The sequence below is a fragment of the Anguilla rostrata genome, chromosome 1 (assembly GCF_018555375.3).
Source record: "Anguilla rostrata isolate EN2019 chromosome 1, ASM1855537v3, whole genome shotgun sequence".
Lineage (NCBI taxonomy): Eukaryota > Metazoa > Chordata > Actinopteri > Anguilliformes > Anguillidae > Anguilla > Anguilla rostrata.
The window spans coordinates 9,842,611-9,865,276 of record NC_057933.1 but is presented as its reverse complement, the minus strand read 5'-3'; the positions used below and the strand labels follow the sequence as shown (position 1 = coordinate 9,865,276).

At 46.7% G+C, this 22,666-nt stretch overlaps 1 protein-coding gene across 2 annotated transcripts; it reads right to left on the bottom strand.

The window, feature by feature from the left end:
• Nucleotides 1-97: 97 nt before the first annotated feature.
• gpr137c (G protein-coupled receptor 137c) lies at nt 98-22,449 on the bottom strand. Of its 2 annotated transcripts, none has more exons than XM_064321236.1 (7): nt 21,676-22,449; nt 9,838-9,887; nt 8,676-8,904; nt 6,912-7,061; nt 4,024-4,146; nt 3,328-3,452; nt 98-3,070 (listed from the first exon to the last, which is right to left on the bottom strand). In XM_064321236.1, exons 1-7 carry the CDS (start codon nt 22,060-22,062, stop codon nt 2,845-2,847), a joined length of 1,290 nt encoding a protein of 429 aa, XP_064177306.1. In that variant the 5' UTR covers nt 22,063-22,449; the 3' UTR covers nt 98-2,844. The 2 variants fall into 2 exon arrangements, with proteins under 2 accessions (XP_064177306.1, XP_064177297.1); XM_064321227.1 differs by having other exon boundaries at nt 98-3,073; nt 21,676-22,447.
• Between the last annotated feature and the right edge of the window lie 217 nt (nt 22,450-22,666).

The following is a 22,666-nucleotide window of genomic DNA, read 5'->3' as shown; positions in this document are numbered from 1 at the left end:
TGTCCAGAGGCAGTTTGACACCTGTGACACGGAGATTGCGCCCTCCACAAATCTGGGCTTCATGTTCTCAAGGCCAACGGAGACACTCGCGCAACTATTTAAAACAGTGCAGTAAAACTTTATTTTAACATGGTAGTGCTTGCATACAGCTTTTAGTGAACTATGAAATATGGATAGACGTGTTACATTCATTGGCCACGAACAAAATGAAACAAAAAAAGTGAGGCTATCACCTCAATATGTGTCAGAAACAGAACCTGATGTAATACACTTCAAAGAAACAAATAACCAAACAAAAAACAAAACAATACTTTAAACCCACATATGTGAAATTCCACTGCATACTGTAGGTGGTAAATCTTCTGTTCCCATAACGCAGAACACTTGAAATTTCTCAGATGTATGTGTGATGAAGCCCACATAATTGGAATGCATGGATCCCCCACCCCCCGTCCTAATAACTGCCACCTCATTCCTGCCATCTGACTTTGGACCTGGCAACCCCCACCCTCATGACCATCTCACATTAATCAACTATGTTAACTGACAGTAACAGAAAAATACTATTTTTCAGAGATAGTTAAAAATGATCACACAACCATTTGCCTTCCCCCCCATACCCTGCAAACAAGTTTGTTTAAAAGAAAAAAAGAGAGGAAAATTAAGCAACTACCAGGCTGCTTTGTGGTCTATGGTCCTTCGAGAGAAGAGTTCAGAGATTTGAACGTTTGAGGGAGTTCTGAAGAGGCTGAATCGGACCCTTCTTCTCCAGACTCAACCGAAGGGTGACGGAAGTCGCCTCTCCGCAGCACGCAGTAAACAAAGCTCGACGGGACGACGGTCACGCGTCACCGACACGCGAGAGCACGACGACGCACAGGCTCAGCCTGCAAAGCGGTGTCAGACGCGAGGCGCGCGATCGCATTCGCCCAGAGACTGCGCTGGTCTGACGACACTTCAGTTCAACTAGCAATAACAAGAGGAGGGAAGTGGGGAGGAAATGACGATTAAAAACAAAAAAAGACATTTGGGGTTTCACACTGGCAGCAATCAGAGGCCTGCCTCACACCTCTGTACTCTTTGAGAACAGCTTTTTTTTGCAGAAGTGCAAAACACTGCTTAGCAACGTGCATCGATGGCGTACATGAGACCTACGGTTCCCCAGCTCTCCGAAACTCTCCCACGTATGCTTTCGAACGCACACACACCCCACGCACATCTCAACTCGACCCTATATACATGCACCAATTATTGCAGTGTTTACTGAAACCTTGCACCAAACGGGAGAGCCCAACTATATTAACTCAGTTAAACAGAAACAAAGTTGAATAAGTAAAGCTTATTAAATATCAAATATGTACAGCATTTTGTGCAACAGATTCTCCTAGTAAAAAAAAAAAAGCAATGGCACAATGTCAGATGTTTCTATAAGAGCTTGATGCTGTAAACTACCACATTACAGATAGCTACTGTATAATGTCACATACGAGAGAGATACGTACTGGAAAATGGTGTTCAGCCTCCTTCTCCGACACTATCTACACAAGTCCTTCCAGGAAAGGAGTATCAGACTGGAACACAGTAACATAGTCTATGGATCAGTGCTGCTGAAGATGAGTGCTAACCCAAACCAATACATTCATGTTACTGAATCCACAACATTCATCACACACGTCTTCCCACTGGACCCCACCCCTCCATGGAGCACCCGCTTGGAAATAGCTGGAGGGCATGCACTGGGAGAGGGGACACGTTTCCAGGAAAGGTCCAGGCTTGAGCTTTCGGCCTAGCTCCGGTCACGGTCTGTGCTCTTTGGCAGAGGGTTCTCCTTCCTGCAGTCTTGACTGTAAAAAAAAAAAAGGACTCACGCGCACCAAAGTCAACATTTAACTTTTTTTTTTTTTCTCTCCTGGCTTCTGATACGGTACACAAGCCGCAGCGCACCCAGGCACACGAGGTGCCGGCGTCGGCACGCCAAAGTGCCACGGCTCGTCCGTGCCAAACTCGCCTTGTCCTCGCAGACCCCCTTGCCAGAGGGGATGCTGGGAATGTTCTCCTGAAACAGGAATCCAGAGAGGGGCTGCCTCCACATTCAAGTCATTTTAATCAGGGCCATGAGAACAGGTTTCAAAGTGCAAATATTGCATCCCATTTCAGGGCACACAGCCTGTCTGTGCAGGAAGCTTCCGGAACAGGTGCTGCCTGCATGGACAGAATCGACAACAGAGACAAGTGGGGAAAATTTTTGTGGTGGGCGAGGAGGCAAGTCGACACCACAGAGACTGGTCCATGACAGTCTGAGAAGACTCTAGGTTTCAGAATGTTTTCCGCTCTGGAAAAAGCCAAGAAAGTGGTCGACTTCATAGGAAAGCAAATTTCCAAATGTTGAGTAGAAATGCAATTAGTCTTTACAGTTTTTTTTTTCTTATTACAATGTCCAACTAACTTCTCTGGAATCATTTTCTTTAAAAACAATTTGCCAAGTTACAGTGGAAAAGGAATAAAAAGCTAAAACAGCCAAATAAACAAGCTCACAAGGGGGGGGAGGGATCTTCCCCCTACGGGGCTGCATCTGCCCCCCAGCCTGGTCCCATCTGTTAAACTTCCTGCCCCAGAGGGTCCTCGCCATGGTGACCGCCGTCAGCCTGGGAAGGAGGAGGAGGCGGTGGCGGCGGAGAAAGGGGGAGGGGCTGTGGAATGGAGGGGGGCGTGGCCAAGCTGAGCCGGTCGGATATGCGCTTTTAACAGGCCTGCGGCACGGCGCGGCGCGAGCCGCGAGCCGGATACACCGAGCACCCTCGCCGGGCGACCAGGGCGGGGCGGGGCGGGGCAGGGCAGGGGGGCTCAGTTCTGCGGGGTGCAGTAGTAGTTCTGCGGGGTCGAGTAGTAGTTCTGGGGCGTGGAGTAGTAGTTGTGGTGCTGATTGGTCTGCAGGTTGCCGTACGCCAGGAGGAGGGGGGCGGTGCTGGAGGGCGGCCCGTTCAGCAGGTGCGACACGCCCGTCAGGCTGCCCGTCCTCTGTATGGACCCGTACCAGCTGGGCCCGGGCTGGGGTGTGGAGGACTGTATGCTGCTGGGACACGGGAGGAGGAGGAGGAGGAAGGCTTAGTAGCAGCATGGCACAATTAGCCATTTTCCTTAGTTAGACAATACAAATTAATTCACAGCACACTGAGATAATAAAGATAATTAAAACACAGAAATTGAAACCGAATGTACACACGTACACACAAAATGCTGAATGTACACACGTATAAACACGTACACACTGTGTAAAGGACAGGTTTAGGGTTTAGGGGGGAGAATAAAAGCGGTTTCGGTGCGCACCTGCCCCTGTCCCCTCGGGAGGTGATGCTCCTGGACAGGTCGTCATCGCTGTCGTAGCGCCGCGGATTGTCGAAGAAGTACGCCCTGGAGCTGAAGCTGTGGCTGTTTATCATCCCTCCCGGGGCCTGACACAGAGCAGAACACACGCACAAAAATAATCACCGCTACGGTCGACAGAGGAAGCCCACGGATCAAAGGCATACTGGTCACTCTGGAACATTAAGGTTCGGCTAACATTCCGTTTCTTTTTTTACTATTAGTGTCCTGCATCATGCTTCTAATTTCCTTCTTTGTTAATTAGTGAAATAAAAAAATAAAAAATCCATATCCATCTATATGCCATGATTGTGCCTGCTTCCAGGATTTGTGAAGCTGTTAGGCTGTGCCGGTACCCAGAGATACATACAGATGAAAGAGGTTTTAGGTGAGTGGGAGGTGAGTTTAGCAGTGGAGGCAGTGGGCAGGGGGCTGATGGATATCGGGGGGAGGGGGGGGGTGGTTGTTGGCTAACAGGAGGTGAATATGATGTCTGGCATAAGGGTGGGGGTGTTGGTAACAGAAGAGTGACTGTGCTGTTGAGGATGGGAGGGGGGTGAGATAAGAGGGGATTAATACGGCGCTGGGAAGGGGGGGGGGTGCGGGCGAACAGAAGGGGGATGAGCGGTCTGCAGCGTAGCTGGCGGGCAGCCCTCTCACCAGGTTCTGATTGGGCCGCTGGACCCTGAAGAAGACCACCACCAGGCTGGTGGGCAGAAGCTCCCAGAAGAACAGGATGATCCCAAACACGATGTAGGCCTCCCCGGTGATCTCCACATCGGCCTGAGGAGAAACAACAGCGCTTAGCGACCCAGACAGACAGACAGACAGACACAGAAACACAAACATCAACCTCAGGAGAAACAACAGCATTTAGCAACCCAGACGGACAGACAGACAGATGGACAAGGGGAGAAACAACAGTGCTTGGCAACCCAAACAGACAGACAGACAGCCAGCCAAGACAGACGGACACACAAACACACAGAGGCACAAACATACCATCCTCACACCATCACCCTCAACTAGAAACCTTGGCGTGGTGATGGACAACAGACTGTCCCTCACCGAGCACATTTCAGCAGTGACACGTTCATGCAGGTTCTTCCTGTATAACATCCGGAGGATCCGCCCCTTCCTCACAACTTACTCGACCCAACTCCTCGCCCAGGCAGTGGTCCTGTCCCGCCTGGACTACTGTAACTCCCTGCTTGCTGGCCTCCCAGCATCATCTATCAGACCCCTGCAACTCATCCAGAACGCAGCAGCGCGTCTGGTCTTCAACCTCCCCAGACATTCCCACGTTACCCCCCTGCTCACCACCCTCCACTGGCTCCCCGTGATGGCTCGCATCAAATTTAAAACATTAGTGCTTGCCTTCAAAGCAGCCAGGGGTCAGCCCCTCCCTATCTACGTCAACTCATCAGACCCTACACCCCAGCTAGACCTCTCCGTTCTGCTGCCACATGTCGCCTGGTCCCTGCCCCGGCTCGCACCAGCACCCGGTCACGCCTCCTGTCTGTTCTAGCCCCACGGTGGTGGAATGACCTTCCTGTGCAAGTCAGAACAGCAGAGACCCTGGCCGTCTTCAAACGTAGACTGAAGACTCACCTCTTCAAGCTACATCTCACCTCATCACCCCCCACTACCCTCTAACATTTTTTTTTAGAAAAAAAAAAAAAAAAAAAAAAAAAAAAAAAAAAAAAAAAAAAATAATAGGGTGTACAATTCACACTTATACCTAAGCAAAGTTATACCTATTGTAGCTCTCTTGCAGGAATGTTGTAAAGCGCTTGTCTCCGAGTTTTGTAATGCACTTGTTGTAAGTCGCTCTGGATAAGAGCGTCTGCTAAGAACCTATAATGTAATGTAATGTAATGTAAACAGACACAGACAGACATACATACATGCATACACACGCGCGTGCGCACGTACACACAAACAAACAGAGAGACAGACAGGCTCGCACATACTGTACATACATATACACCCTCACACACACACACACACAAACAGACACAGACAGACAGACACGCACATACATGCGTACACACACGCGTGCACACGCACGCACACAGACAGGCACAGAGACACAGTCAGACAGGCAGCTTCAGCGGCGGGCGAAGGGAAGGAACGCGCACAGGCGGCCGCGTACCGTGCCGCGGGCGGTGCCAGGACGCCGTGACGACGCCGTGACGACGGGCCCGCACACCCGCGGCGAAGCGCGGGCACACCGAGGAGACAGGCCGGGGAGAGGCTGACCGCTACCAGCCCGTCTCAGGGGTGAAGACAATCTAGGTCACCGCCGCTCCAGCCTGTGGCTGCTCAACAGCCTCAGCTATTTATATCCAAACAAAGACCTTTCCCCCACCGGGACAATATCCGCCTAAATCCCCAGAAATGGATCGTTTCTGCGCAACAGCAAGCCGGGCAGAGAACAGATCTGCGCAGAATGGACTAATTCCTCTTAAGTCTTCATTTAGTAGGGCGACTGCAGGGAATATCCACAGATCCAAATGTAAAAATTAAACATGGGTAGATGACACTCACCTAATGCACGTATATACGAGTGCTATTACGAGGGAGGTAGTGTTGTTTTATTCTACTTTCCTAATACAATAAGCCAGCAAATCAGGCGACTGCTGCCTCCGATGGTTCTCACTGTACGACGACGCCAAGCATTTCACACATATTGTGGACATGTGATCTTCTGCAGTTTTTTGGAATGTGACTTACAGATGATACACAGTGAACCTTAAATGAAAAGTCTTTCACACATCTGTGAAAATGCAGAGATGGCCATTCCAGAGATAGGGAAAGATAAGCCACTCCCGAAATTAATAATGTGCATTAGACCATGCCCAACCAGCCTATTAAGTTAAACTGACATATCACCATAAAGAACAAATACCTATAATTAATATTTTGCCTAGACATATTTTCAAGATTACAAGATTCAGTTGTTCTTTTATGTAGATACGGCAAAATATTTCTCACAAATATATAATGCAATAAAATGCATTAGCTTGTCACAGCCTGAAAAATTATACGAGCATGTTCCAGATCTGACTCTGCTATCCACATCAGCATCGGAGGAGAAGAACTCTCTGACATCATGCACACTCATACAGAAAACACATACCCGCATGCACATGCACGCTGCACACAGGTAAAGACGCATGCATGCACAGGCACGTGCAAACAGGCACATCAGAGAGAGAGAGAGGGCGAGAGACTGGGTTGTTTACATACTGATCAGAGGCATGACACATTATTAATTATATCAGCAGATCTGTTGGGCGCTGGCAGCAAAGCGGGGATATTTATCTGGGTCAGGCGGGTTCAGCGGGAGTTTAACAGCCTCGACAAACAGAAACGCGGCTCTCAAACGCGAGAACAAGAGGTCTAAAAAAATAAGACACTCCAAAAAAAAATAATAATAAAACAACAAATAAATCCCAGATCACATCTTGCACACCGCCGAGCATCCCCCCAGGGGGAGGGGGGGGGGGTTGGGGGGGAGAGCAGGTCCCCTGGGGGCGGCTCACCTGATCTGACACGTTGTACCAGCCGTAGTTGAAGGGGTTGGGCCGGTGCTCGGGGGACAGGGCCACCACCACCAGGTTGTAGCAGGCCCGGGAGGTGTACAGCAAGATGACCGCCGCCCCAATCGCCGTGGCCTGGCACACGGACGTGCCCTGGGGAGGGGGCGGAAAGAGAGCGTGCTTTAGCCCCTCTTACCCCTCCCAGTGAGAGCCCGCAGGGGCATTCTGGGACAGCGAGCGCTGCCAGAGGCGAAGGCGGGAGCAGCATACAGGAAAGCGCTCATTTCACACATCGCATCTTAGAGGGGCTATAAATGTACCTTTATATTTATACGTTATGTGCAGCCCTCAACCAATTTCAGACTGGAGCAGAGAGGCGCAATTACTGTAATACAGTCGCCTGGAAAGTGTGTGGGCAGTGGAATGTGAGATCTTTCAAGTTTATGATGTTTTAATGTCACAGTCAAGCCAAATTTAAAAATCTGCTTACTGCAGACTAAGTGCATCTGAATCTGAAACATTGTACATGACTAAACCCAATGACTGCCTGTCAGATGACCAACGTCAAGAGACCGAAGCTGCTAGTTTGCCATTTCAGCCCCAAAATTATCACCACCTTCCACCTTTGACCTTCCTGACCTCTGTATGCAGTTATCAATGCCTCACACACAGCATGGCCCTCATCTCAGGTCACCCGGTGATACGCAAACGATTAACATGGCTGTTAAAACAGAAAGGAATGCATGAGCTAGCAAGCTCAATTCAAGGATTTTACAACCTGGAAAGAAAGGATCAACAAAGACATTTTTTTTTAAATGACCACATGTGGGAGCTTCGATCCATAACGTGTGAACAACAGATTTTAACAGATTAACAAAAGCTTTTGTTTCCAGATACATTAAACTGACTGGCGACACGGCACTCCAGCTGCCAAAGATTCAAAAACCTCAAGAGAACCGACCCCAACAGCTCTTTTTTCTCTGTGGCTGGCGTCGTTACCTACAGATCAAGAGATTGAGCGCAAACAATCCTCTGATTTATACATCCCTTGGACGAGTCGCTGATTTGCATCAATGACACATCCAATTCCAGCCACTGGTGTGAGTGAGGAAGAAAGAAACAGAAGGAGCTCCTGAATGGTGATCCTTAGTAAAAGTGATCAGCGTGATAAAGAGAAACAGTCAACCACAGTTTCAGGACAGGATCAAGCAGGCCGGTTCTCATCCTGAATTTCCTGTTCAGAACCTGCTGCTGATTTTTATCGTTCCCTTTACCCATGTGTAATATGCCTCATTATTTTTTGAATGCATATACAATTCAGGTCAACAGTCTTAAAACTTGTACCATAAACAGTATGAAGGAATACATACTTAATGTATTACTTTTTACATACACAGACAAAAGAATTTACCAATAACAGATGCCATTGTATTTACTATTCCAATGCTACATGCATTTCATTTTCCATATTAAAGCACTTTGAGCTGCTTGTTTCCTCGAAAGAAAAGTCATATACATGCAAAGTTTATGATGACGATTATTACAATTATAATCATTACAATGATCATCACTGACTTGTGGTCTTTGTTTGTCCGTCAGTAGGAAATACTACTTCCTGGATGTGAAGAAAAGTTAAAAAAAAATTTCCCCATCATCCTCCTCTGTCCTCCCAGAGTGGGTCTCCACACCTCCCGTTCTCACGGTTACCATCCCATCCCTCAGCCACCCAGTTTCAACCCTCCCGCCGCTCCCCCAAGACCGGCGCACCTTGGACTCGAGGTAGACGTTGGCGGAGGACATCTTGGCGATCCTGAAGATGCAGACGGCGAGGGAGATGGCGCAGAGCACGAAGAGGCTGTCGTTGATGAGGACGCGCGCCAGCACGGCGTGCCTCACCTCCCCGTCCCCCACGCTGCCCTGCACCAGCATGGCGCACGTCACGTTCACCACCAGGAAGAAGAGGCTGGCGAACAGGAAGCCCAGCCGCAGAGGAACCCTGGGAAGGCCGCCAAAACAAGTCCGTCAGCGTGAGGGCGCTTTAAAGACCCAAAGGGCGCAATGACAGCACTCTGAGGCACAGAGGACAGAGTGGACATTGGATCAAATGTAAAAACAAGCACGGAACCGTCCAGACCCACGGCGCAACTCACTTCCACAGACACATTTTAGCTGGCACCACCTGCGCATGCGTCCCACAAAACGTCCCTCAAAGGTCACCCGTGAGTGAGTGAGTGAGTGACCACAATTTGCCGTGCATAGCCCACGGCGCGCCGTGGGAAAAACTAATGAGCAGTAACTGCCATCCTCTGCTATCCTGTAGGCGTGGCCTGTACAGCAGGAGATTTCAACTTCTTTCAGCTTCTTACCCCACAACAGCCAGCAATCACGGGCCCAAAGTGCTTATTTGCAGAGAAAGTCTAATCAATTCGAGCTCCGAACCCGAATCAATTTCTCCTTTAAGCAGATATTTACAACCCGGAGGAGCCTGAACTGAAACAGACAACACAAGCTCCACTCAAACAAGTGAATAAAGGAGAGCTAATTTACTGCTCACTGCATTATGAAGCTTTCTTATTTACTGCTTACTGCATTGTGAAGCTTTCTTATTTACTGCTTACTCCATTATGAAGCTTTTCTTCATTCTCCAACAATGCAGGACCGATTTGCTTTTTTTGATAGAACCAGTCGTAGGTGTGTGACCAAGTGGATCTTTTTAAAAAAAAAAATTTAAATGCTCATTCTTTCTTTGTCACTTCTTATTACAGCATAATGTTCGCGCTAACTGAACTAAAACAAAAGAGCTTTAAAAGACAGATTACCTAGGAATGAATAGAGAATAAACACCGCTTCCAATTATGACAATCAGCCTTTGATACTGATCCTGTCAACTCAACTTAAAGCACTGAAAAGAACACGGCTACATACTTACTTGTATTTGTTAAGCTCTGGAGAATACTTCGCTTTGGCTTTAAACATTACCTGAGGGAGGGAAAAAAAAAAAGGAAAAAAAGAGAGAACATTTTAATGAGACATGTCCTGGAAAAACAGAACTGAAGAAATCTAAATGAAAAAAAAAACGTCCCCACGGGTCTCAGGTCTGTCGTGATGTCAGTGGGCAAACAAGCTGAGCTCCAGGACGGCCACAACAACGGGCATATCGCAGGTTATGTTGGCTTAACACATCGTTCCGACCGCGCCTTTCAGAGCTGTAGAACGAGGCCCTCGGCTGCTGTGACCGATTCTCAAACACTGCTTTTGTGTCTTTGTTTCCTCTCTGATATTTTCCCCGTGTACTTCCGTATCCAACGCAAATGACCGGAGGTGGGCTGTGGGAACTAGAGACTGGCCCAGGGCAACGGTCGAGACCGTTAATGAAGAACGAAAGCAGTTCGGCACACGCACCTCCACAGCCTGGGATTAAGGGAGAGCCGACGGGCAGGAACAGAGTGGGAAAGGAGGAGAAGGATAGATTAACCGGCTTCGCCATCTCAAAAAGTTCAAAATGAGAAAAACACCCAAAACCATTTGCAGTACAAACAGAATAATAGCAATCTTCACTAAACCCACACAGATTTATAAATCAGGAACTGAGGCTGATTCAGCGAAGATGAATACACTTCAGAGCCTTAAGGCTGTGTGTTTCTGTTGTTGTAGATGCTGTTTGTTCATAAGCTGAAAACAAGCGAACCTGTGGCAGACAGACTGACTGACTGACTGACAGAGCTGAGACCTAGTACAGCCGACAGCCTGACCTGACTGACTGCTGACTGCGACTGCCGACAGCCTGACTGACACTGATGAGCTGACTGGCGCTGACAGCGCCACCACGAATGGCGTCGCTCACCCCACGTTCACCACCGAGGCCCTACCGTTGGGCACCTGCGCTGGCAAAACTCCCATAACAAAAACACTCCAGATCAAACAAAAGCACACCAGCGCCTTTCTGTTCAAACGCTCATTTGCATCTGATTGTTATTCAATTCGCCGCTTGTTGACAGTCTAATACCCATTCGGCAACTCTTCCAAACACATGCCCACTGGCTTTTCATCCCGTGTTTTCCCATGGCGACCACAGGGTGTCAGACCACAAAACCGAAGCCAGCGACTTAGCCGAGACCCTCCAGGACTGTGGGTCTTTTCCACATGGGGTGAGCACGCACATTAGCCTACTGTAAAAATAAACAACAAACAAAAGAACAAAGGCAAGAACAAACTGAGGCAACATATGCAAAGCGGGTTTTGTTTGGGAAACAGCTGTGAAATCCACACGCAAGTCTGAAATTCCTAGCGGCTCTGCTTTAGAGAGGTAAGGTTCCAGCACACATACATGCGCACTCTCACACACGCACACACTCCCATAAAAACACACACAAACACACAAACAAACACATACACACACAGTCACACACACAAGCGAACACAAACAAACACGCACAGACACAGTCACAGACATAAACAAACACACAAGCAAACTCACAAACATGAACGCGAACATACACATACACAGTTGCATACACAAACACACGCACATAAACACAAACATACAGTCAGACACACACAAACACACACCCCGGCACTAATGACAGAGCAGCAGTATAGCCGCCTTGCTGAAGGCTCATGGGGGGGATTACTAGCGATGGGGGGCAATGACCGTCAGAAAACCAGCAGATTCCCCAGACTCCTTATTGCAGGAGGATGGCTAAATCTAATCTAATCGTTAATCGTGGCCATCCGTGCCAGCTTAGCAGTGGACAGGGATAGAAGGGGGGAGAGACAGAGAGAGAGAGAGAGAGAGAGAGAGAGAGGAGTGAAAGAAAGACAGAGAGCAACAGAGAGACAGAAAGAGAGACTGTCAAACACAGGGATAGAGAAGGAGAGAGAGAAAGGGGGAGGGACTGCGCAGAACATGATGGGTTATTTATGACGAACTGAAATTCCTGCCACTTAACTGAGAAAGTTGGAATGGAAATACCACAGCCTGCTGGTTGGGTGAGGGGGCGGGGATTTTTCAGGGTGTTTTAGGGGAGTGTCTTTTTAAAGTGCTTCCTTATCTCTAGTCTCTAGGTGCAGGCCGGCGGGCGGTCAGTGACATACTGGGGAACACGGCACCTCCTGTATACAGGACTATAAAAACACTGCACTGTCATTTCAGCACGCTGTTGCTGAACTACACATCCACAGTGAAAAACACCCACAATATGAATACCACAGGGCGAAGTCTGAATAAATTAACACCCATGTTCAGATCGTCCCACCCCTCTGACGAAAATGCAGAGTCAAGGTTTTGAGACATTAAACTAGTGAAGTATGAAGTATGAAGATATGAGTGGGGGGGGGGGGCATATTTTTGTTTGCTACAGAGCACTGCTCGGAGGTAAAGAGCAGTGCACTTGGCTTGCAGCTGAAATTGGTTTGGGGTTACCAGGACAACAGATCGAAGCCACGGTCTCCTGAAGTACAGGAATGGGCAGAGAAACAGTGGAAACAGCCAGCCGACTAAACAGAGCAAAAACTGCGCCTCAGCACTGCGTACGACGGGACGGGGTTTAGAGAGGCAGCGCAGGGTCAGACCCCCCGGGGAGAGAAACCGCCGGAAGCGCTCCACTTTAACAGAGAGGGACGCCCTCTGTGCGCAACGCACGGCCCGCGCTCAGAGAACACGCCGAGGAGGAAAACCAGGCCACGTTTCCCAAGACTCTCAGTTCAGAACCGACGCTCCCTCCGAAACGTCAAAACGCCTGCAGCCTGTGGACCAGCCTCTCTCTCTCTCTCTCTCTCTCTCTCTCTCTCTCAGGACACAGAAGCGTGACGTTTGTGGAAACCGTTCTTGTTTCTCGTCTCTGTCGGAGTAAATACAGAGGCGTGACTCACATAAGCAGGTCTCCAGTCGCGAGTGCTGGTGGGGTAAGAGGGATGGGATTAGGCAGGCTGGCAGGATGAGGGGAGGTCAATGTCGGCCGAGGCGTAAGAAGAGTCTGCTCTCTACATCTGGAGACCCATTCGATTCTTTCAAATAAAAGGTTTGGGGGGGAAATTTCGGAGGCCTATTTGAATCTGTGTCACTGCGGCCCAACTGCAAAATGGGAGGTGGATCTTTCACAAATGTCTGAGTGACAGGGATGAAGATTCCCCTGGAGGGTGAGCACACATTCGTACTGCGTGCCAAACCAAGTGTGTTTTAAAATGCATCGAAGGTGCGGTATTTTGAGAATGAGAAAACTGACAGGCGGCACGCATGTTTTGTTAAGGGAAAGATGCCCTTTGGAGCTTCTCGCACCGTCAGTTTCAGCTTCTCCTTTCCCGGTCTTGTCCTTAGCCTCTTTCATTTCCCCTTCACGCGTCTGCTCTACTTACACACTGTGTGTATGCAGGGGTGGGTGGAGTGGGTGCGCAGTATCTGTTCCCCGTTACCGTACAACCCCAGTTTCATTGCCATCTATTTAAAGTTAAATTTCATTCGCATCTCCACTTCCAGGGAACTGCTAAAAGGTTCTTTCCACACCATGGAAAGGAGGTGGTGTGGGGAAGGGAGACTGAAGGGCTTAAAAACAAAACTCGACAGTCGAGTCGACAGTCATAAAAATGTGATGATTGGCTTCATGTGCCGAGTAAATCAAACCAATTTATCCTGAAAAATTGCTTTATTGCTTTATTCGGACAGGTAGAAAGCGGAGGGTAACCGATAGAGAAGGGACCACAGCTGAGAGCGCCCTGGTGGGGGGATCAAACCCCCCCCCCCCACCCAGACGGGGGACTCGAAAGTCGGCCACCCCACGAACCGCACCCCACCTCTTGCCCCAGCTCAGACCCAGTCTTCGCCCGCCTGCGGTGCGTACGCACGTAAAAACAAAAGCAGCTCCGCCCAAACCTGCCATAAACCACCCAGGGGCGCAGAGACCAGCCGCAGGCCCGCATGGCGGGAGCGCGATCATCCCTCCAATCACACGCTGCCTTCACCACAAGCCCCACTAATAAGTTCAGCCCAGTCGTTTTCTCAGAGAGGAAATCGCCGTCCGCTGAGACGCAGGAACTCCCCCGTGTCCATGAGGTAAAAGTCATTTTATCCGTTTTTGTCTTCACAATTTCAGGAAAACAACTTGGGGAGTCTGGAATTCAGTTTTCGGCAAACTAATTAAAACTCGCTAAATATATCAGCCTGTTTGAAAACGCTTCACCCACTTCTGATCCATTATCTTCCATTAACAGAAGCTGGACATATGAGCAGATTAATTCTGTAGTGTTTACACAGAATTATGAACATCAGTTTTTATATTTTGTGCCGGTACTCCTTTCCTTGAGCACTGCTGGGCCCATTTTAGAGTGCATGCGCTACTGATAATGGTTCCAAGTGAAAATACCATTGGACATCATTTTCAGATAAATAATGAGGTGATATACATATCCACTACCTCTAGAGGCATAACATTGCTGCACTTGTTGCTATGGAGGTAAGGCTGTGGGCATAGGCCATTTCCGAGTTCATGATCTAAAGCAGGAATATACTACAGTTCACTTAACCAGACAGGATGTTAGAAACTTCTCTAAATAACTAGTAGGCCTATATCCTGTATGGGGCAACTGAAAACATACACAAGCTTGAACAAATAAGAAAAAAAAGAAAGTGAACAAAGTGTCCCTCTAAACAGCTACTTTTTTAACAATTAGGCTAAATTACTGACCCATTAAATAACCGGCTGTATCAGATTTCCAAAGTCTCTAAATCAATATAGTAGGCACATTGTGATTTTGTCTAATTAAAGCCAAACAATCAGCTCAATTAAATAATTAAGATATTTAATGGAAGCAGAACCATAAGACTCTGTTGGATCAGAACTCCCCCTCATCAGAATAATATCAACTGCCAATCGGAAAATGAGACTGTATGGAGGATTTTTTTTGCTTAAGAAAAGGTGAAATAAATTCAAAATGATAACGTGAGGGGGACACAAGTTTGAAATCGACCTTCGTCCAGCAGGTGCCACAAGCCAGCAAAACTGGGGTGGCCAAGCCCTGGCCAATGCTGATCTCTGGCCCTCTGCAACGTCAGCAGGATAGTTTAGGCCACCTCTGACACACAGGGAACTTGTGACTGAAGGAGGTCTGATGGTCCACACAGACTATATTGTGTGAATCAGATGTCAAAACTCCTGACAGCCTCAGTGTCACACAAACACTTACGCTGAATCGGCCAATGGTAAACACGTCTGTAGCCCAAGTCTCATTACATTACAGGCATTTAGCAGATGCTCTTATCCAGAGCGACTTACACAACTTTTTACATTGCATCCATTTATACAGCTGGTTATATACTGAAGCATTGCAGGTTAAGTACCTTGTGCAAGGGTACAATGGCAGTGTCCTACCCAGGAATCGAACCTATGACCTTTCGGTTACAAGCCCAATTCCTTACCTACTATGATACAGTGCCGCCCCATCATGGAAGACAGAGAGGGCAAACTCTGGGATATATATGTTTCTGCAAGATATGTAAGATTAAACAGCTCTTCTTCTCCAATACTCCAGTGAACTGGCCGCATTACCCACTTTTTGTCTTTAATAGACAAGCAGGTCTCTATTACCTAGAGAGCACTACTGCCGAACACAGTTCCTCCCCACACAGAGAGCTGGTTACCCACCAATAACGGCGTTCCATATTTAAAACCGCCAAAGATGTAACTTGTGAGAAGCGGCGACTAAATAAATCACCAAGGGGCGGAAAGGAATGCCTTCACAACAAAGACGACTTTGCTCCATAAATCCAAAGACAATTCCATCATCGCTGGCGAGATACAGAAGCGGGCGATCAATCAAGGACCCCGCATTCGGTACAGTGGCCTGTAGTAACTGACAGGATTCAGACGGAAGGTCCATCTCAGACACGGGCGAGCTTCCAGAGATTGCGGAACTGATATTCTGCCGTTTTGAGTCACGTGGAGCGTGACTCACACTCAGCCTCCACGTGAGCAATGTGTGCACGCGCTGCGGAGGATCGCTCACTTCCTGGGGAGCACACCCCGTTCGGGCCCTACACCAGACCAGCGCCGACCGTGGAATAGCCTCTTCAGGAAGGGGGCTGTTTCAGTCAGCAGGGTAATTTTCTGCCTGATCATATGACAGCGCCTCCTCTGGTCGAAAGGGGTGCCTGCAGTCTGCCAGTGTAATTGATGCAGCCCCCCTGCGGGAAATGCCCACATAGCAATGCCCAACAACTGGCGGTTTGGAGCGTAAAAATATGTGGTGTAGAGACAGTTGTGGATTTGAATGTCACCCAAACAAGCAGGCACTCTACCAATCACTGGATGGTGTTTCAGAAATTCCAAAATCTTTCAAACATTATTGGCTGCTCCAAACTGAGAAGAAAGTAAAAAAATAATTAATAAAATAGGAGGAAAAGGCTTTTTTAAACTTAAATTATATTAAATAAGCATTAGATCAATGACTGAAGCACATCTGGTGTAAATACAAACTGTATTTGAAATAGGCCTAGTTATATCCAACATATTTTTTAGAAGAAGATTCTCATTAAGAAAAAGACCAGTTTACAATGTGGACAAGAGACCAGGCGGTGCAGATGCATTTCCAAACGCGCACACATGCATCTGGGAATGGTTCGATGTAAAGGAAATGTAGAAGACGTGCGTTAATGCTGGACTTCAGCTGGCATTAAAAACATCTGACAAAAAGGAAACGCATTTCAGGCTAGCCACAGAGCCCAGAGGATCGAGGGTGCAGCTGCAGTGCAGCAGGGCTGGCGTTTGGCACGGTGGGAGAGGGTACTTTCACACACACGTCACCTCTGCATTCTTCAGAGCTCAGCGCACCTAGCCGTTTCAACCGAACCGGCCATACGTGACGACGGCCCACACTGTGGATCAGGCCAATCTGGCAGGGCTACAAAGGAAGCAGCCTACTTGGGAATGCTCCAATCGGCTCACATTTTCACAGGAAGGACCGACCCCATGAGCTTACTGTAGGCCCTGAATAGTAATAACAGCTAGAATGAAGAATAGATTATAAAACTTCATGTAATGGGCAAAAAGGCTTCCGCTGTTGCCGGGAGCAACTGGGAGAGCTGGCGAAGCCAAAGCGCTGGTAGCCAAGTGGGAATTCGATGCTCCCCAAAATGAAATTGGGGGCTCTTCCTGTGTTTAGTCTGAAAGGCTAACACTAACATCAGCTTGCAGACAGACACCCTGGCGGACTAAACAGGGCGAATGACAGGCCACATCTTGTTTATGATAGATAAGGATTAGTGCGCTATGCTGAAGACTGGACACAGTGAGGGCCGGTGGTGATCAGTGAAATTTCTTGGCTTGGTCGCTGAAATTTGACCAAGCGGTGGAGCTGGCAGCTCACTGTGTCTCAGATTCAGCCTGTCCTCTCTCGTTCTCTTCAGCTCTGCTTTTCCATTTTCAAATTCAGTGTGCATTACTGAGGGAGAGCTTTTTAGAAAAATTTCTTTTTTTAAAAGAGAATTCCATTGTGTGTTTCACCATTACTCACTATTCACTATTATTATGACAGGTTTAAGAGCACTGTGTATTATTCAAAGTCTGGGTTTACCAGTCCATGAAATAATAGACATGCTAATGCACTGTAAAATCAGTTTATTTACTTTTCTCATATACATAAGCAAAGCTAAACTACTCCTACTGTATATCCAGCACAATTAAAGTGCTTGACATTAAGTAGCCTACTTTCTCCGGCTGAGAGTGGACTGACTGCATTTACAAACTCACCAGGGGTGAAAGGGGTTTCAACTTGGTTTAACCCCACACCCCCCAAAAAAGGCAGTTTAACCTAATGTCTTTTTTCAGACAGTCAGACAAAAGGGTGTCTTTAAGCTAGGGGTTACACTGAAATCTGGAAGCCCTACATTCAACTCCACTCCATTATCAACTGACCACATTATCTTATGAGCATTTCTTCAAGGTCTAAGAAACACTGAACAATCCCCCATCTGACCTGTTATTCTGGTTCTTATTCTGAAGTTGGAAAGAGACAGGAGGGTCATGAGGCCTGGAATAACAACATTCATTGTCACATGATTCCCAGTGTCAGTGTTGAATTCCATTTTTTCCCCCCCATTGCCCAATTTGGAATAGCGAATTGTTCATTTCAGACATGTCCATTTACAGTAACATCTTGTCATTTTTATGTTTGTGAGAAACATGCTAAGTACTAATGCTTTTCACTCTGGAATCCACCAGCTGAGGTGTGCAGCCAGGTGATAAACGGTGCCACCAGACCAGATGGATCACAGGATCCCGATCAATCAGAGAAGTCGTTACTGTCTGATGACGCATGGGATCGCTGACTGACCAAAGCACTTCCTCTCTGGGTGAAGCTGTGGTCGGCTACGTGACTCCCCGCAGGTTTCCCAGGCGACGGTCAACATTGACATGGTCAGGATAGGAGTTAGGATCACTGAGCATGTGACTGTGCTGGCAGCTTGTGCTTTAGCCGGGTATGGTACCCAGCAGCCCTGAAAGGCACAATATTTGATGATACACAAAGGGGTGCAAAAATTTTTTTACGTACATATAATACTCCATCACCTATGAAATGGAGAAATCTGTGGTTGGAAAGTAGCAAAATATAGCTATCTATGCTGCTACCAGTAAGACGCTGCTTTCAGTTCGGGTAAATACAAATTTTGTACATTTGAATCGCACTAAACAGGAAACAGCAGCGATTTACGAGACAAAAAAAGAACATAGCCTACCATCATCCTAGATGTTTTTAAAACAGTTCTAAAATGGAAATGCTATCCGACTGGCGGTCACTGGGAACAGTCTGAATAGCCTATAAACTACAGGTGAATGATGAAAAATGAATGCTGCTGATCTATGAGATCACATTACACTAGACCTAAAATTGAGGCAACGTAAAATCAGATTTCTAGACCGGCTCATAATTTGTCAAACATGCCTTAAATATGATTTTAAAAATTAACATTAGAATGTTAAAATGTAAGAAATGTTAGAAACCATATTTATAAATGCCAGTGCTATGCCTATGTAGAACAGAAGCCAGCAATTAGCCGGCAGAAATAACAAGGCAAAGACAAGAACACAAGCCACCCCCCTAAAGAACTTTGCATGAGTCAGAAACGCTGGGGGAACAGCTGCTTAATGTAAACAGCTGGTGTTCAAGGCACACCGAACTGAAATGCATTTCTGCCACAACGGAGGAGACTTGCTGAAATTGTAATCTGAAAAATTAATTTCTCATCACTTTGCCCCAACCTCCTGGGAGGAAGTGAGAGAGGGACAGAAAGAGAGAGCGCTTAACTAAAGGGAAGCGTGTTACACACCCCCTAGAACTGCAGTGGTGGGGTAGGACAACAGACCAGTGATGTCCTCTGTCCTCTGGCGCTGTAGAACCCCATTAGTGATTAGCCCACTTCAGTAATATGCATCCCTTCATATTAAGGCCCTCCCTTGTCACATAATGCTATCCATCTCCTGCCTGTTGTTTGGCATCCTTGCTTTAGCCAGCACTCAGTAAATTACCATGAAAAATTTCCCCAGAAACGCAGCAGGAAGATTCAGGACTAGCGCTGCAGGTAATTTTCCGCAATTCTTTCAGAAGAAGTTGCACACGCAGTTGTGAACTCAATTCGCCACAGGTCATGACCCACATTCAGGACAGTCGCATTAGGCATCCTGAACTCCTGCTTCAGTGGAGCAGTGCATTCGGGAACGTGGGACTGTAGCGCTTACACCTTACATGATAAACACAATGACTGCAAAACAGAGAAACACGAGGCAATGTAGAGCGCACCCTTTAGAGGTCGCAAAACAACAGAAGATTTCCGATTGCAGCCGTTTCTCCCCCTTAGACACAATTAATTTAATGACACACATTTGAATTCAACATCAGGTCTACATTGAAGGTGTCCCTCCCTGTTCATCGAACCCATTGCGCCATTGTGCAAAGAGTGAGTGATTCTTGCAGGGTGCTGCACACCCCGCTTTTGTGCTGCTGGAATTGTACAGCTCTGAAAACGGTGATGTAATGTTCCTGCAGGTGCCTCTGATTGGCTCATGCTTTTAAATGCCAACTCCAGCAGACCTCTATCTGAGCACCGCTCTCCACTGACAGAGCGGAGGAAACGCTGAAATATTCCTCCCCATTATGTGCACGCTCTTCTAAATATTGTTTTTGGGAGCAGAAAACCCAGGAGCACAATCTTAAAGATTACAAATCCTGCTAATGATGGCATCTCGATCCACAGGAAACTGCAGGACTTGTCCTACAGGTTAAATGCTGCTCTTCTGACTGTCTAAACAAAGGAAAAAGTAGTCTGCACCACGAGAATGATTATTCAACGAATGAATGAACTCCTACTACCAATTCCAAGGACAAGTAAAGAAAATTATAATAAATTACAAAATTCACCCACTCCATCCAATACAGATTATGGTGATTCTGTTTAACAAGTCCAACAAGTATAGAACCTTTAATATCCAGTCAACAAAGGAAACACTTTGCTTCACCCTTTAACGTACAACACATTCAACTTGACACTAGGATCTGTACAATATTAATTAGCAACTTGTAGTAAAAAACATCCACTGTATTACTAATGAGTAATCCATCTTAAAATGCTCTTCTAAAAAAAGTCAAAGCATTACCATTTGCATCATAATTATACATGCTCTGTCATTTATTTGGACACTAATGACACACTGTTGTTAAGTGAGAATGAAATATTGTGTCTTTATTTTATTCAAAACAACGAGTTTAATTTCAGATTTCATTTAAAATAATGGTTCTTATTGCTATTTGGCTAAGACATCTGTAACAGTAGCAACATGCACGGTGGAGGGTGTGCTTCGAAATTGCAGCTAAAGAGAGATTAGTCAGTTACAATCAGTTAATCAGTCGTCATTAACCAAAAATATTAAGTTATTTAAACTTTGTTCAAAAAACGTTTGGGGAAACAGAACAGTGACATACACTGAGACCAAAAGATAGTGTTGAATACACATTAAGTACAACGTATCCGCCGTCAGATTTTCTTGTTGAAATATATCAGAGCAATCAGTCTGGACAAGAATACATGCCGAGTGAAATTACCACTGACAGTGCAGTGTTGGGGGCAACAATGGACATAATCGGGGGGTCCCTTCTGAAACAATCACGTTTTAGCATCGCAGTAAATGTTACGAGAAAAGCATAGAAACCTTCGGCTATGAGCTTGCCCCACAAATATGCTATATAAAAGGGACCATGTCATATTGGGGGGAGTGGAGGGGGGCGGGGGGCAGAACCAAGGCGTATTGAATTATGTCGGACTGCAAAAACGCACAACTGCTAAAACAATGCCATTGTTTATCAACGGAAAACACTGGATCGTTTGCCCTCTTGAATAAGCCAACCTCCAACTTAGTTACTTTGCAAGGCATTCTGTCTGGGCAAGTGCATTTCGAAAACAAAAAGAATGGCCATCATGCATTTCAGCGCAGTGCATTTAAGTAACCGCACAGACTACCAATCACCGAAAACCGACTCGTAAACACCCATATATAAAGCAATGTGCACAGGGTGTCGGGTGGAAAACCAAATTGAAATATTCACTACAAGGACGGCAACTTGACCAGACGAAAAAAAGCGTTATCTACAACAGCTTGCTCTCCATGAACAAGACGACTGACGGGCAGCTAAGTGTGGTGTAAATGACTCATTGTTACAGACAAACATTTTCTTTAGCCATTTCAAGATAGATTAGAGTAAAATGTAAATTTATCTCATATCTTACCTGTGCAAAATACAGATTTAGCAGACACAGTGTGAAGAACTGCAGGCATACGGGAAAACAGTACAAAAACCAGTAAGGCAAAGGCTGTAATTGGTTCGCCTGAACAACGTTCTTGAAGTAAAACGAAAACAACGTAGTCCTCAGCGCTGACCACAGCAGACAGAGAAACAGAAAAACACTCTGATAGCTGAAGCGCTTGTGGCCATAGTGCAAAATGAGCCAGAGTTGCAGGTAAACAAACACAAAGAGCAGCGAGTACAGAATCGTATACACAACGGTTAGTCCGAGCTCCACTGAAGGGGGGACCGCAGCTCGGATCGGTTCATCAGTTGTGTCCGTTACAGACGTAAAAACACTGAGACTGACCTGGTTGTCGGTCAACAACATAGCTGATAGGTAAAATATATCCACAGCTGACTAAATATCTACTTATAACGCTAAATTTTAAAATAATAAAAGGCCTAAACTTTTCATGTCTTTTTTTGAAATTGCTAAAATAATAATAAACACCAACCAACGTGTAACTAACTAGCTATATTTAAAAACAACTAGTGCGGAAAAATAGCTTAAGCGACCTACAAAACAAATCGTTACAGCTACGGTTTAAAAAGAGACAAACAAGAAAAACCCTCCACAGCAGCCCCGCAATCTCTGTTAAGCAGCTCCCTCTGTGCAAAAAACAACTCTGGAGAGGGGAGACGTGATGGGGGGAGCGATCAGCTGAGCAAGACTGCAATTTGAGATCCGCCCCCTAACCAATAGGCAACTGGTCTCGTGTTCACTGCATACACCATATTGGCTCCGAATCGATGCAGTGTGGAAATTCCCCGTTATTAGAGCCAAAATGGAATCGAATTTTAGCCCTTTTCCTCATAATAAACACATAACTCCAAATCCCCGCCTACTTAGTTCAAAGGGTTATTCATTGGTCGGACAGGCACCAGGCCTCCCCTTTTATACAATTCAATTGGTTGTCGATGATATCAGCTTC

Coding starts and splice junctions, on each gene's coding strand:
- gpr137c (XM_064321227.1), bottom strand. CDS start 22,062: ATGTTGTTGACCGACAACCAGGTCAGTCTCAGTGTTTTTACGTCTGTA. Junction 9,888..21,675: donor TAAATCTGTATTTTGCACAG/GTAAGATATGAG, acceptor TCCCTCCCTCAG/GTAATGTTTAAAGCCAAAGC. Junction 3,074..3,327: donor TCCCGAGGGGACAGGGGCAG/GTGCGCACCGAA, acceptor CCCGTGTCCCAG/CAGCATACAGTCCTCCACAC.